At 37.8% G+C, this 13295-nt stretch overlaps 1 protein-coding gene across 1 annotated transcript in view; it reads right to left on the reverse strand.

Moving 5' to 3' along the window:
- The window catches only part of LOC146141006 (kremen protein 1-like), a 29355-nt gene continuing 16060 nt past the window's right edge, over nt 1-13295 (reverse strand). Inside the window, exons 6-10 of the mRNA XM_083392778.1 lie at nt 12914-12976; nt 12027-12077; nt 7136-7210; nt 4788-4910; nt 1-224 (exon numbers count right to left, since the gene is read on the reverse strand). Of these exons, the coding sequence (XP_083248904.1) occupies nt 1-224; nt 4788-4910; nt 7136-7210; nt 12027-12077; nt 12914-12976 (536 nt within the window). The remainder of the gene's footprint in view (nt 225-4787; nt 4911-7135; nt 7211-12026; nt 12078-12913; nt 12977-13295) is intronic.

Here is a 13295-nt window from a genome sequence, read left to right on the forward strand (position 1 = left end):
TCACGCGATGCTGACGGTTTTTGACCCGTTGTTGAAAGTGACGGGGTTCTTGAAGTCGGCCGGCGGCTTCGGGTCCTTGGGCAGCTTCTTGTTTTTTCGACGTCGGCGCTTCAGCTCCATTGTGACGACACCAATGGCGGTGATGGCCACCACTAGGGCGCACGCGACACCGATGACTATGACCTCGGTGGAAGACTTGCTAGGAGCGGTGTTGCCTTGGTCGTCTGCAAAACGAAATTTGCTTTAAAATAAATTTTAATTTTAAACGAACAATTTATTAACTTTTTTCGTTCTGCGATTTGCAAATTTTACATAAACATGGAATGACTCCGGCCGAGATTTCTAAACTGGAGAAAGCGAAGAGAATTTTTCAGTAAAACGTTCCAATTTGAACTTCGATTAAAATTAGTTTATAAAATCCGAATAAATCTACACAGGTTTAAAAGTAAAACTGCTTTGTTTCATTATCACTTTCAAACATTCTGCTATCTTGCAGCATAATGAAATATGATGAGTGCTAATAAAACATAAACCATCAGGCGCTTTTCAAATTATTTTTATGATTAAGCTACAGATGATGCTCTGGTTTGAGACAGAATAACGTGTAGTTAAAACAGAATGCATTTTGAGCAATTAACGATATTTTTTAGGTTATATTGGGACAGAGGTGTGCTTCAAAAACCCACATCCGGAAATAAAAAAGGCCTATAAACAAAAGGGTTTTTTAACGAGTGAAACTTTTCGTAATTTGTTTTTCTTTTAATTACTATTTAGCAATTTGTTGGTTTGCAAATCTATTTTATTCTATTTACACTTCCTGTATCCTTCATCTTTTAACGTTTTATGAGATATTCGTGTTGACAGTAAAATACCTGGCTTAGATTTCATCAAGCCGTCTGGCGTTTGACTAAGCCAAGAATACAACCGCTTCAGTACTAGGTGATTTATGCTCTTTTTACACCCACTTCAGCATGTGTTTCATAAGACATATGCACTGCGTTTTTATCCTTTTTCGCGGCCCGAGACAAATAGTTTCGCAGCGGCTTAACGTCCGCTTCCAGGTGGACCGGTAATGGCCCTGCGGTATTTCAATTACTAGAGGTGTGCGGCCTATTGCAACCGCACCACAAGTGCAGTGACGTACAACGTTAAGAGCACGTTGCAATCGAAACCACTTGACATGTTGGCATCGCATTTTTTCGAGTTTTTTCGTTGATTTTGAGTTTGGTGAATTAAGCTGTAAGATTATGAATTCTAGAAGACCGTATTAGCCAAGTCAATTGACCTACTTTCGAATAATTCCACTGAGAGGACCGTTTGGCCAAAAGTGTTTTTGTTTTGTGGTGGACTACGCCGGAATGTGTCCTTATAGGGAAATCTGGTTTCAACCGAATATGCTTCACGGAGCATTAGATAAGTTCACATAAAGCAATAAAGCTGGTCTCGAAATATAACATTTTTAGCAGTGAATGTTTATTCTGTTTTAAATCAGTAATTGCAGTTTGTGAATTTATAAAGTGAGGTTAACACTATACACCAAGTATCATAAATAAATCGAGCGAAAACACTGCCTGTTGGCGTAAATGTGTCAACACTAAGCCTTGAATGATATATTTACCTGCCAGCTTAAAGACGAGACTAGCTTAAAGCATTGTGTGGTTAATGAATTCTACCGCCAACTAACAAGATGCTATACAATTACACCGAGAACAAATCATTATAACAAAATTGCTCATCCTAAATGCTGAGAATTTGTTGATAGAACCTCATTATTTTTTAATTGGTGGACAATTTACTATGTTGCATTTTTTGCAACGTTGATGCAATTCTTTGAAAGATTTGAGCCATACATGCAAATTTGTAATAATACCAAGTCCTTTTTGGTTTGTGTCGCTTTAAAAAAAAATTAATATAAATTTAGGGAAATAATTTTTTAAACTGCCACTTATGCATTTAATCTTTTTTTACTTTCTTGAGCACTGGTAATGCTGTACACCCTAACCGCCTAAATTTACTTTCTGCCGCACTCCAAAAATGAAACATCTTTCATATTAACAAACACGTCGTCTAATTAACAAGAAATCAGGAGCTACTTCGCTCCCTGATCCGACTAAAAATTAGCAATGCTTTGCGCTCATCCATTGTTGCCACGGAAGCTGCTTAATGCTGTCAAGTTTATGGAACTGTAAGGTTACGCGAGCCGTATATCAGCGCTTGTTTGAGCGGCGTCCTGTTTTTGGCTTCGGCTTCTGCGAAATGCAAGTTGTGCCACCGCAAGGCCCGTTGTCACAATACACGTGCGCGCAAAGCGGTAGAGGTCGTTTCAAGGTGAAATTGAGGCCAACGCGAAGTTTACGGACTGGGCTGAGGTGCGGACACAGCAGTTGCACTCAAGTCCTCAGAAACTTGATTAGAAGAGAGAATCTATAGCGGCCATATTGAATTGACTAACATACATGTTTGTGTTTTAACCATTTATCAGCCTGCAGTCGTAGATTTCTTTAAATGTGATGAAAACTTGAATTGACTGACATCTATAGTGTCAAAATAATTGACTTGGCTCGGAAAGTTAAGTGGGATAAAATTCACCGATTGCAACTTTTAATACAATTTTGGAATAAAATAGGGATTTCCATGAACTTTTACGCGTTCAACAGTTTGATTTCTATTTTTTTGTATGTTTGCAATCCGGTGTTATCATATTCATTTGTTTAAAACGTTTAATTTATTGCGAATGACTTGACTTAGACATGTAAATACTTGTACCTAAACGAGACTTTCAATTCCAATTTGGGCTATTTAAAATAAAAAATATTCTTTATCGAAATTATAGAGTCTGTTTTATTACCCTAAAAATGATTTTTTACATTTGACATCTTGCTGACGCGAGCAAACAGCGAATCACCAAAATAAACTGCCACAATTTCGAAATCGTCGTCACGCAATTCTGCAGCTTTCGTTTGTATTTCTGTCTTACTAAGCTTAATTGTGTTGTTGGCCGAACCTCTGCCTGATTTGCTTATACCCGATAGACGCAAGGCAATGATTCTACAGCATGCTATTAGCCGGACACCACCCCCTAGTTTGTAATCGTCTAAAATTAGCCTGAAAAACCTACCATTTTTGCGTTCAATTTCATTAACGTGAAGGATGTTTGCCGGAAATAGGGGCCTTATACGCAAGATTTTACATCCTATTTGTTTTACGACGGCGCCTTAAACAATAACATCTTACGCGTTACGCATTCCGTTTTACCAAGCGCGACAATTTAACTACAAAGGCCTGATTAGCCAACGGATTTGAAGCTTGCCACGGCAACACATCGACTAAAATAAGGCCCTTTTTATCACGTTTTTGCCTTTTGCGATTAGGGCCCGTCTGGAAAGTAGTGCCAGCAGACGCAAGTCAATAAAATCAGCCTCGAAATAGCTCAATTTCGTCCCGATTTTTTTCGCCAACCAGTATTTGTTTTTGCAAAAGTCGACGCCGCTTTCGGGAAGCTTAAATTTAATTCATACGCGATGTTTTCCTAGACTGTAACTCTTATGACCTTAGCCCAGACCATGCCTGTAAAACAAGGGGTTGCTCAAGAGCCATCTTACAACCCCTAGGTCTAGTAAGCCAAGGAAAAAGTCCTAAACTATGATTTCCTCAGTTTTTATAGACACAGATGTGTTAAGTTAACGGTTGATTAATAACCTTCTTATCCTTACCACTTCTGTTGTATTTAGAATTTCAAATTAAAAAGGCCATTACATGACGTTACTTGAATGAGCAGATCGTTGGTCATAATCGTTGGTCATAAAGCAACTTCCGAGGGGCTAGATCACAGATGTTATTAAACACATATGTTTGTGTGTGTCTTTCATTGAATGAGCAGAGTAACACATCATGATAATATTGCAAAAATTACATAAAAAAGGTCTCCCCGCAACCTATTCAAATGTTCTTTTACTGCTAACAACAAACAAATCTTCTATAAGTTATCCTAATTCCACCAACTTATCTTAAGACCCCTTATTTAATAATATAAGCAATTTTAAAATAGGTTGGTGTAATTAGAAAAAAATATAATATGGCTTCTGCAATGGTCTAATTCTAGGTCGTTACCAGGAAAGCATGCGCCCGTATTAAAGGAAGCAGGTTTGTCACAGGCGCGGTACTAAGCAATAGAAATACCAAATCACATTGTCATTGCCTTAAGGCCAACTTAGATAAGTATTTAATCGTTTGTAAAGAGGGAAGTTTAATTGCTTTCAACGAAATGACGATATGTTTTAGCAATGAGCGGAAGAGGCCGTTTTTCGCCGGTTTTTAATTATTAATCTTAAAAACGTCCGTGATAATAAAAAACTAAAATAGTTACAGAGTGTTTTTAAATAGTCCAGTAAGAAGTCCCACTGACTACGTATATGTAAATAGCAAAGACAAGAGGTCTTTTACAATTGGTCCAAATGCAAGAACAACTGGAGTTAATTGACGAGAAAAACAAACATGTACACTAAGTATAGAATCTGTGATCAAGCCCTTCGGGAGTCGTAAATCCTAAAAATTACCTTTACCAATCACATACACACTTGTTTCTTTGTTTAAGGCATTAGGGATTTTTCTTTTTATAGCCTAATTATCAACCTTTTTTTTCGTCTTTTATTATTTGTTTACACAAAATTTCCAACCTTGAGCCACCGCAGCTTTCTGATTCGTAAATAAACGTCGCGCCCCTTTTTGGAGTTTTATCAAGGGTTCGTGTTCAAATCTACCTCGAACTCAATTTAAAAAAATTTTACCGCTGGGCTTGGTCGTCGAGGCGTTCTTGCTTGTCGCGTCGTGGTTATTTGATCCAACTGCAGTCGGTACCTTGGTAGCAGCGGTATTTTCCGATGAAGGATTCGTTCCTTCGGCCGGCGAAACTGCGTGGAGGAAAAAGATGCGATAGAAAAACGTGACTGAGTCTGTTGGGCGAACTCGCCGTCGCTCAGAAGCAAGAATGTTAATCCGGAGCGACCAGCGCGAGCCAACGCCGCCTATTTACATTGGCCCGCTACAGCCAGACCGTGTAAAACAGGCCATAGCCACGTAAACAGGCCATAGCGGCGCCAAGAAATTAAATGCAATTCCGCCAAGAGTTTGATTGTGATTGTAATGAGACTTGGGCAACTTGATAATTCCACCATCTTTTAAAATGGGTATATTTGTCTAATTTTAAATAGAGTAATCGGGTGGCACTATTAAAAAAACACAGTATATTCAACTCTTGACTTGCTTTCGCACAACCGTGCTTCATTAGCGAATTCGTCTTTTTATAGTGCCATCTGGTTACCCCATTGATATTTTTAGTTGTCTAAGTTTGACAACTTTGAGCGATGTTCGAATCATTCAAATTTTAATCGAATTTGTGAATTATTGGTGTGCTGTAGTTCGAATTTAAGTTCCGTTATACCAAACGTGCTACTTGGTCCAACGGTTTTTTTCAGATATACGTCGAACAATTTTCAAAGCATATTCCTAGTTCTGCATATATACTAATATAAACTCGAATTCAAATCGCTTTGCCCGCCAAAGCTTGTTACGTCATAACCCCGACGGCTTTCCCCTGCCGCGAATATGACGTCACCGAAATGTGGCGCGGCGCTTCGCTGACGTAGCAAAAATAAATAAGGACTGGTGCGGTAGAAGTGGACGAAGAAGAATGCGGAAGAGGGCAGAGCAGTGTTGTATTGATTTAAGTTGCTGTTTTTTAAGTGAACTAACTTGACTTAAGGTTTTTCACCAATATTACTTTACTTGAGTGTTTTGGATAAATGACTTGACTGGACCAATTTGTTTTACTTTAAATATTTTTTAATAAAATTGGGGTAAGTTTTTTGCACGTTAAACAGTTTGCTTGCTGTATATTACGTTTGTTATTTTTAACGTTTTATTTTTATGTCAATGTTCATTTGCGCTCATAATGACTTGACTTCATTTGCGCTCATAATGACTTGACAGGGTTCATTTGCGCTCATAATGACTTGACAGGGAATTGACTTAGGCAACTCATTACTTAAGTCATTTTGAATTAACTTGTTTACAAAACTGGGGCTGTGTATATTAACATGGTTACATCGGATCAAGGGTTGAATGTAAAATATTGGCATTGACGACATTTACAAAATCTGAGGATGTTTTTTAAATTGCTGAACTTGATGCTTTCGTTTAATTAATACATTTCGCAATTTGACTTGATTTGAACTTTGCACTTGCGTTGTTTTGAGTTCGCTTTAATGCGACTTGTTTGCACAAACATAATAATATACGACGGGGTTCCAAATAGTTGAATTTTCGTTGATTGCGAAATTTCACTTCGAATCAGGTTATTTAATCCGATTTTATCAGATTATACGCGTTATACTTATGCAAAAAGGCGACTTTTACTTTCACGGCAGTGACTCTGGGTTTTTAGCAAAAATTGCATGCCAAAAAAAACTTTGCCCTAATTAATGATCCAAAATGACCAGACAACTTAACTCGTTTAAAAGTTCGACATGATTATAAGACATCGAGGTGCATATTAGATCAGTGGTTCAAGAACGGAAACCATTTGATTTATTAAATACGAACCTTCCAATTTCTGAAATTAAATTTGTTCCAGGGAATTATAGGGTAATAAAAGCTGTGAATAAAACGTTTATTTTATTCTTTTATAATTGGCCGAAATGCAAAAACAACTGGGGTTAATTGTAGAGAGATACGAACATATACACAAGTATAATTGTATATATATTTGTAAATGGCCGTATTTGTCTAATTTTATATGGGGTAATCAGTATAAAGACAAATTGTATTGATCCTCAACAAGCTTTCGCACAACCGTGGATTTCTACTTGACCTGATGAAGCACGGTTGTGCGAAAGCTTGTCGAGAATCAATACAATTTGTCTTTATATATATATATAGTTCCACCTGATTACGCATTGTATATAATCTGTGATCAAGCCCTTCTGGAGTCGTAAATCGTGTTTAGCCCGACTGATTTTGTTAAGCTGTTCCGGAGGCATCATGTGTATTTCAGAGATAGAAAACAACTACTTTGAGAACTAGTGCTGTCTGTTATTCAGCAGTTGATTACAGTACGGAAGGCCGCTTATGGTCTCACCTTTACTTGGCGGCGTCTCTTGCGTTGTTGTGACAACAGAAGACGACGTCGCCTGGCGTTCAGACGCTGTTGCCCCTAGAAACAAGAACGTACAGAGTGTAAGTCATAAGGCAGGAGCATCGCCGCGTAAAATAAACAAGCAGAACTTGACATTCAAGTGTGGATGCATAATTTGAAAGTCAATATACGGGACTGTTGGTAGAAAATTGTGTGTGAGTATAAAATTAGGTGTTGCCAAGTTTATTAAAATACACCTTTTCTTTTTTAAATTAACGTTGTGGTAATTAATACGCGTGTGGCCTCACTGGTAAAACAGAACTATATTGTTTTTCGTTTTTCTTTTGGGCTTTCGAACTAAACAAATTGGACAACATGACTGTGTTTTCATGGCTGTGTTTTCATTTTTAACTTACGGGCTCATCTAAAAGTACATGAGGGCTAGCTATGTTTGTTCTTGTTTTTTTAGTTTACGGCGTTGTAAAATTTGTTTCATGCTTACACAACTGGCTCCAATATTAATTAAACCAATAAAATATTCAGAAATTTTTAAACATGACTTCACAAAGTGACATCTAAACGTGGCGGTATATAGGAGTAACCTTAAGATTATCACTCTTATTTTTCTCTTAAAGTTGACGGAATAATCCGGAGCCGTACAGTCATACAAACACACGCGCCTTTAACAACTGATTAACAAGCTTCGGCCAACTACTATAGGCGGAATGCCTTGAACAATAACAATGAGGTGTTTGGCTTAATGCCCTGGTCCAATGAAGGCTTAAAACACCTGAACGACAATTTCGGTTTTTCGCAGAAAATCAGCTCCTTTTCCGCTGACCTATCGTTATAAGTGCAGCGGGATTAAGTGGACATTTTTGGTCAGCTTAGTATTTTACTAACAGCAGGGACAGTTTCGCACATTTACCAAAATCTAAGACAATTTTTTAAGGAAATCTAAAGAAAGCTCAAGACCTTCAAATGTGTCGTTATACTTTTCAGCCATAAAAATGATAGAATTTTAAAGAATTAGAATCGGACCACTTTACATGATTTGAATATGATTTGAAACAAAACTGTGTAAATGTAATACCATGGCTAACACAATATTAAAAAAGTTTAAAAAATATGTTTTGTTGCAGTACGCTGGAAACACATAAGACTTTTTTTCGAAAAACAGGGATTTTTCAGACTTTCCAATGTGCTCCTAATTGATGGGCTTTCAAAGACTTTTTAGGATTCGAAATTTTAGTGGCAAGCCGACTAGCCTTAATTAAAGGCAAAGGCGCCTTTTCCGGTGTATAACAGCGAAAAGCGGAAAGCCGGCTGTGTTAAACGCTACCGTTGGTTTTCGCCAACCAAAGGTCTAAATTAATCGATCCACAGTCTAATTTGCCAGGCGCTCACTTCTGCGTCCACTTCAATCAAAGCGAAGCACGGGCCGGTAATTGTACAGTTAAAGGGACCGAACAGATTGACTGGCAACTATTTAAGGCTCGGAAATTGTTTCTGCGTAAATTGCCGGACTAATTGCAGCACGCGCCGTGTGGTTTTGAGAAACTTTTAAGGGAGAATCAACGACTTGATGTGAATTTAATGCTTATTAATAATGCAGCATGCAGTGCATAATAACAGTAGGCTACTTGGGCGCAAAAAACAGACGAGTATCATAATACTCGGCCATTCAGAAGCACAAATCGTCGCAGTTTTGGTTCATCTACCGCAGCTGGTGAAACACACTATGAAGAGTAACTAGCTGGATGAGAATTGAATGCGTATCGAGAATGCAGCATGAACTGCATAATAACAGTACTCGGGCGCAAAATATCAGACGCTATAGTCATAATACTGGGCCATTTAGGAGCACAAATTGTCGCAGTTTTGATTTATCTATACTGCAGCTTTTAAAACACACTTTGAAGAGTAACTATAGCTGAATGTAAATTAAATGCTTATCGAAAATGCAGCATGGACTGCATAATAACAGTACTTGAGCGCAAAAAAAGCAGACATCATAGTCATAATACTGGGCATTTAGAAACGTAAATCAGCGCAGTTTTAGTTTAATTTACCGGCGCCGGTTAAACACAGTTTGTACAACGCAGCTGTGGCATTCAACCTGAAATCAAATTGGGAACCACGACACAGCAAGTATTTCGACAAGTTTTTCGTTGCTATTACCTCTTTAAACAAGTCCCTACTTGTGCTGTTTTGCCTGAAGACAAGTTTATGTCTAAATTTGGAAATTCAACTGCGAACTGGATAATTCAAAAATATTAATGGTCGCGTGGGAAAATGAGACAAAATGCCACAGCATTTCCAAAACCTGTGAGAAGTTTGGTGAGCTTGTCGCCGCAAACACAGGAAAAGACAAAGTGGACTTCTTTGATTATGACTATGCAGGCATTGTTCCAATTGTAAAATTGCTAGGAGCCGATACCGATGCCAAGTATAGTAGTACCGGTACATGTCCAATACTAGGTTAACATAGGAGGAATTTTAGTGATGATTTTGCGAAACAGTTATTTTTACATTAAAATGTAATACTACCGAACAATAGGAGGCTAAAAACTGAAGTTAAGTACTTGTTATCGAAAAAAAAGAACGTTTCAAATTCATCTATTTTGCTTGTTCAAGTATGATAATGACGTCATTATGTATCGGGCCGGATCGAATCGCGATACTCTTTGTCCAAAATGTCGTGTATCGATATATCGGAATAGAATGACCAGTTTCGGACATCCTTAAAGGCAAAACTTCTCGTGATAAGAGGGACTATTTGCTGACGAGGTTTAGGTCGCTATCGTTTCGGAAAGTTCTAATCTCTTTCCTTTTTCGGATTTTTGTTCTTGGTTGTCGGATTTGACATAAGATCAACAAAGCTGTAGGTTGTAAGTATACGGATTTGCGCAGGAGAACGATCTACACGTAAGGAGAACGATCAAGTGTCCGTTAGCAAATCAAAGGCGACACCGAAAATTCCTCAACCAGGTTTGCTGGAACAGTTAATCGGATCTCTCAGCAAAGCGCCGCTTTAAGCACGCTACAATAACAAGGCCACTTAATATGGCCGCTTTATAAAATCACAGTGTCTTACTTCTTTATTTTTTACACTTTTTAAGGCCAGATTTCAGTTCAGGTTGCTTTGAAGCAGCAAAGATAACATTTTTCCTAGCCAGATTTAGTACCATATAAGTATGCGGGTGGGCAACCTTTTCCAAGTGACAAGCCAACCAATTTTGCTGTTAAAACGTATTGTTGTTTGGAGCTATATGATATAGTAGGCCTACCTGTCAATCAGGGACTAATCTAGTTTTTTTATGCAGCTAAAAATGTATAATTATTTTCAGGAAACGCAAGCGTTTGTAAAAATGCGCAAAAAACGCATTTAAAGAAACATAAATTTGTGAGGTCATTTGGCCACATATTCATTGCCGCACAAAAATCCCGTAAAAGCTTGTCGGAAAGTAAATAAAAACAGTGATTTATATTGTTAAGATTCTTGACTGGTCTTCAAGACAGGCTACTTAGCTTACGTTGTAATGGACATTTTTTGTTTGGCAAGACAGTCAAAATTGCGCAGTACTGAAAAAAATGGTGCCGGCTTCTTGTAAATAGGCCTCGTATTCTGGCCGTTGATTTTCGGTAAACATATGATTCATGGCAAAGGACAGGGCAAAAAAAACGACATCTCGCGATGTCAATAAGCTTCTTTTGTTTTCGACGCCCGCCTCCTTAATCTTGCGAGGCTGCCGCATGGCCCGTTTACATGTAAACTCGCTGGTGAGCCGGCTCAGTCGGATTAGAGAGTCGTGTGCAATCAGAACTGCAACAGGAGATTTGAGAATTTAGCTACGCCCTCCAAGACGCGTGCTTTCCTTCAGAGAGTGAATAATTTAGGCGAACGCGAATGCAAAGAAATTTCCCCGGCAATGAATCAGACATCTTCAAGTTGATCTGCCCAAGTTTGTGAAATGCTTGGTGATTTACATAAAATATTATCACTTGGATGGCGACAAGTGTTGTCAATTAAAATGCATAGTCAAATACTTGGGTTGAAATTAAGAGTTTCAATTGAACGTTTTGATAAAATTCCCTTTAATCTGTTTTACTTTATATTAACGTCCTTCGTTTCGTGAGGAATTTGTAAAAAAATTGAAGAAAAGCAAGAAAAAGGGCCAAGCCCGCCGAAAAAGAAGGCCTAAGCACAGAGAAATTGTTTGCTGTGCAATTAAAGCCCTTCACGAACCATAAGGATCCAACTATGGAGCCGTGGCGAGATACATTGAGGAGAGGTATCACGTTCGAAACGTTTTTTTTTAATGGTTGCACGTAAAACAACTAGATTGTACAAATTGCTTTTTCTAAGTTTTAGTTCACCTATTGCTCCAAATCGGAGTAGTTTACCAATTTTGATATCGATAAGCTTTATCGTTTTATTTTGATATCAGTGAATTGACTTGGAGATGACTTGCTCTAATAATGACTTGACTGGGATTTGACTTGTTGCTTTTTTGAAAAGACTTGACTTGCACTTAAGTTGTTTCACAAATGACTTGACTGGGACATTTCAAAATAACTTGTTTGATGGCGACTGATGGTGACTACAAACGTACTGAAACGGAGCTAAGTTGAATGTTCAATCTTACTTTATTTCTCCTATTCCTGACTGAACATAAATTATTGGGTATATAGATTGATGGAGTGGGATATTTTAATCCATTCTGGTTGCTTCCATATCCAGCATTACAAAATCCAATCAGTGTTTTTAGAAAAGCAGTCAAACTGAAGTTGTTGAACTGAGCACGCAAACAAATCAATATTTTAAACCCGCAATCGTTTCTCTTGTTGTGTTGCGGGTGCATTATATTTCCAAGTGTATACTTTTACTTACTTGTTGTGGATGGGCCTTGAGGAGTAGATGGCAATCCCATCGAGGTGGTATCTGCGCAATGTTAAGAGACATAAGAAAATACCGCAACAAACTTGCCGTCAGTTTTAAAACGTCAATGGATTCGCACTTAGCAACATTAAACAACGTTGGCTCAAACGATTTGCATATAATAACGGCACTTTTCCCAAAATATCCAAGTAGTGTCGGCTACCGCAGTATTGTTTGTTGAAGTTACTAGAACACCCGACAGACGTTATCATAACAGGATGGGTTGTACAAACCACTACATTCTTCTTTTTTTATCAATAGTCCAATCGTAATTAAATGAACTATATTTTGTATATGAGCGTGTAACCCTGTAGAAGGCGACTTGCATAGGTTGCCGAAACTTTGGAGAAGAAATACAATTACCAGAGAAGCTGTTTTTTGAATAATTTTATGCCTGATAAGAACGTTTATCCAGTAAGTAATTAATAAACTGTGCGACATACGAAAAACTAAATAGAGCCCATTTTTTTGTTGGATGTGAGGCGTAATTTTACCTCAATCTCTTTGGCTCACCTTATGAGCTCATATAAAAGCGAAGTGTCACAAATTAGTATCTAACCATGTAACCTTTCCTTATGCGTTTAACTTTGTAATGTTGTTTATGAATTGCCTTCATGTTACCTCATAATGCCCCAAAAGTGGCGTGTACCGGTTCAAACCGGTCTTTCTACATTAAACGTGGCAATGAAAACATGTGTGTTTTTATGTGCTTCAAAAGGCTAACTGCAAGTTAACACTTCTGGGTAACTAAACTGAAAAAACGTCGAAGTATTTCTCAAAATAACGGGCACATTATTTGTGTTCGTGACACGAAGCAAACGACAAAAGCTCAAACTTACTGTTTTGCGGTATTTCTGTTGTTGCTTGGACGGCAGTAATCGAGTCGGCACCATTGGGAATCACTAAAATAAAATAAAAATAACGATTTAGCGACGGCTTTCAGACGACAGAATAAATCCTAAGTCTAAATCTGAAATTATAAGTGATGATTTGATTTACTTTTCAGTCACATTAACTCAAGATGATACAAGCTCGTATCGAAACGTCTTAAACAAGATAATGTCGATCTACTCGGCTTTATAGCTTTGCCATTTATTATCAAGCTAAATCTAAAAAATTTCGAAAAACACCCTAAAAATTGTCTTAAATGATAACAATTGCGTCCCACCTTTTATAAGTGATGCTTTGATTTACTTGTCACATTAACTGAAGATGATACAA

Source organism: Ascidiella aspersa, chromosome 6 (assembly GCF_963924565.1).
Source record: "Ascidiella aspersa chromosome 6, kaAscAspe10.2, whole genome shotgun sequence".
NCBI classification, from domain to species: domain Eukaryota; kingdom Metazoa; phylum Chordata; class Ascidiacea; order Phlebobranchia; family Ascidiidae; genus Ascidiella; species Ascidiella aspersa.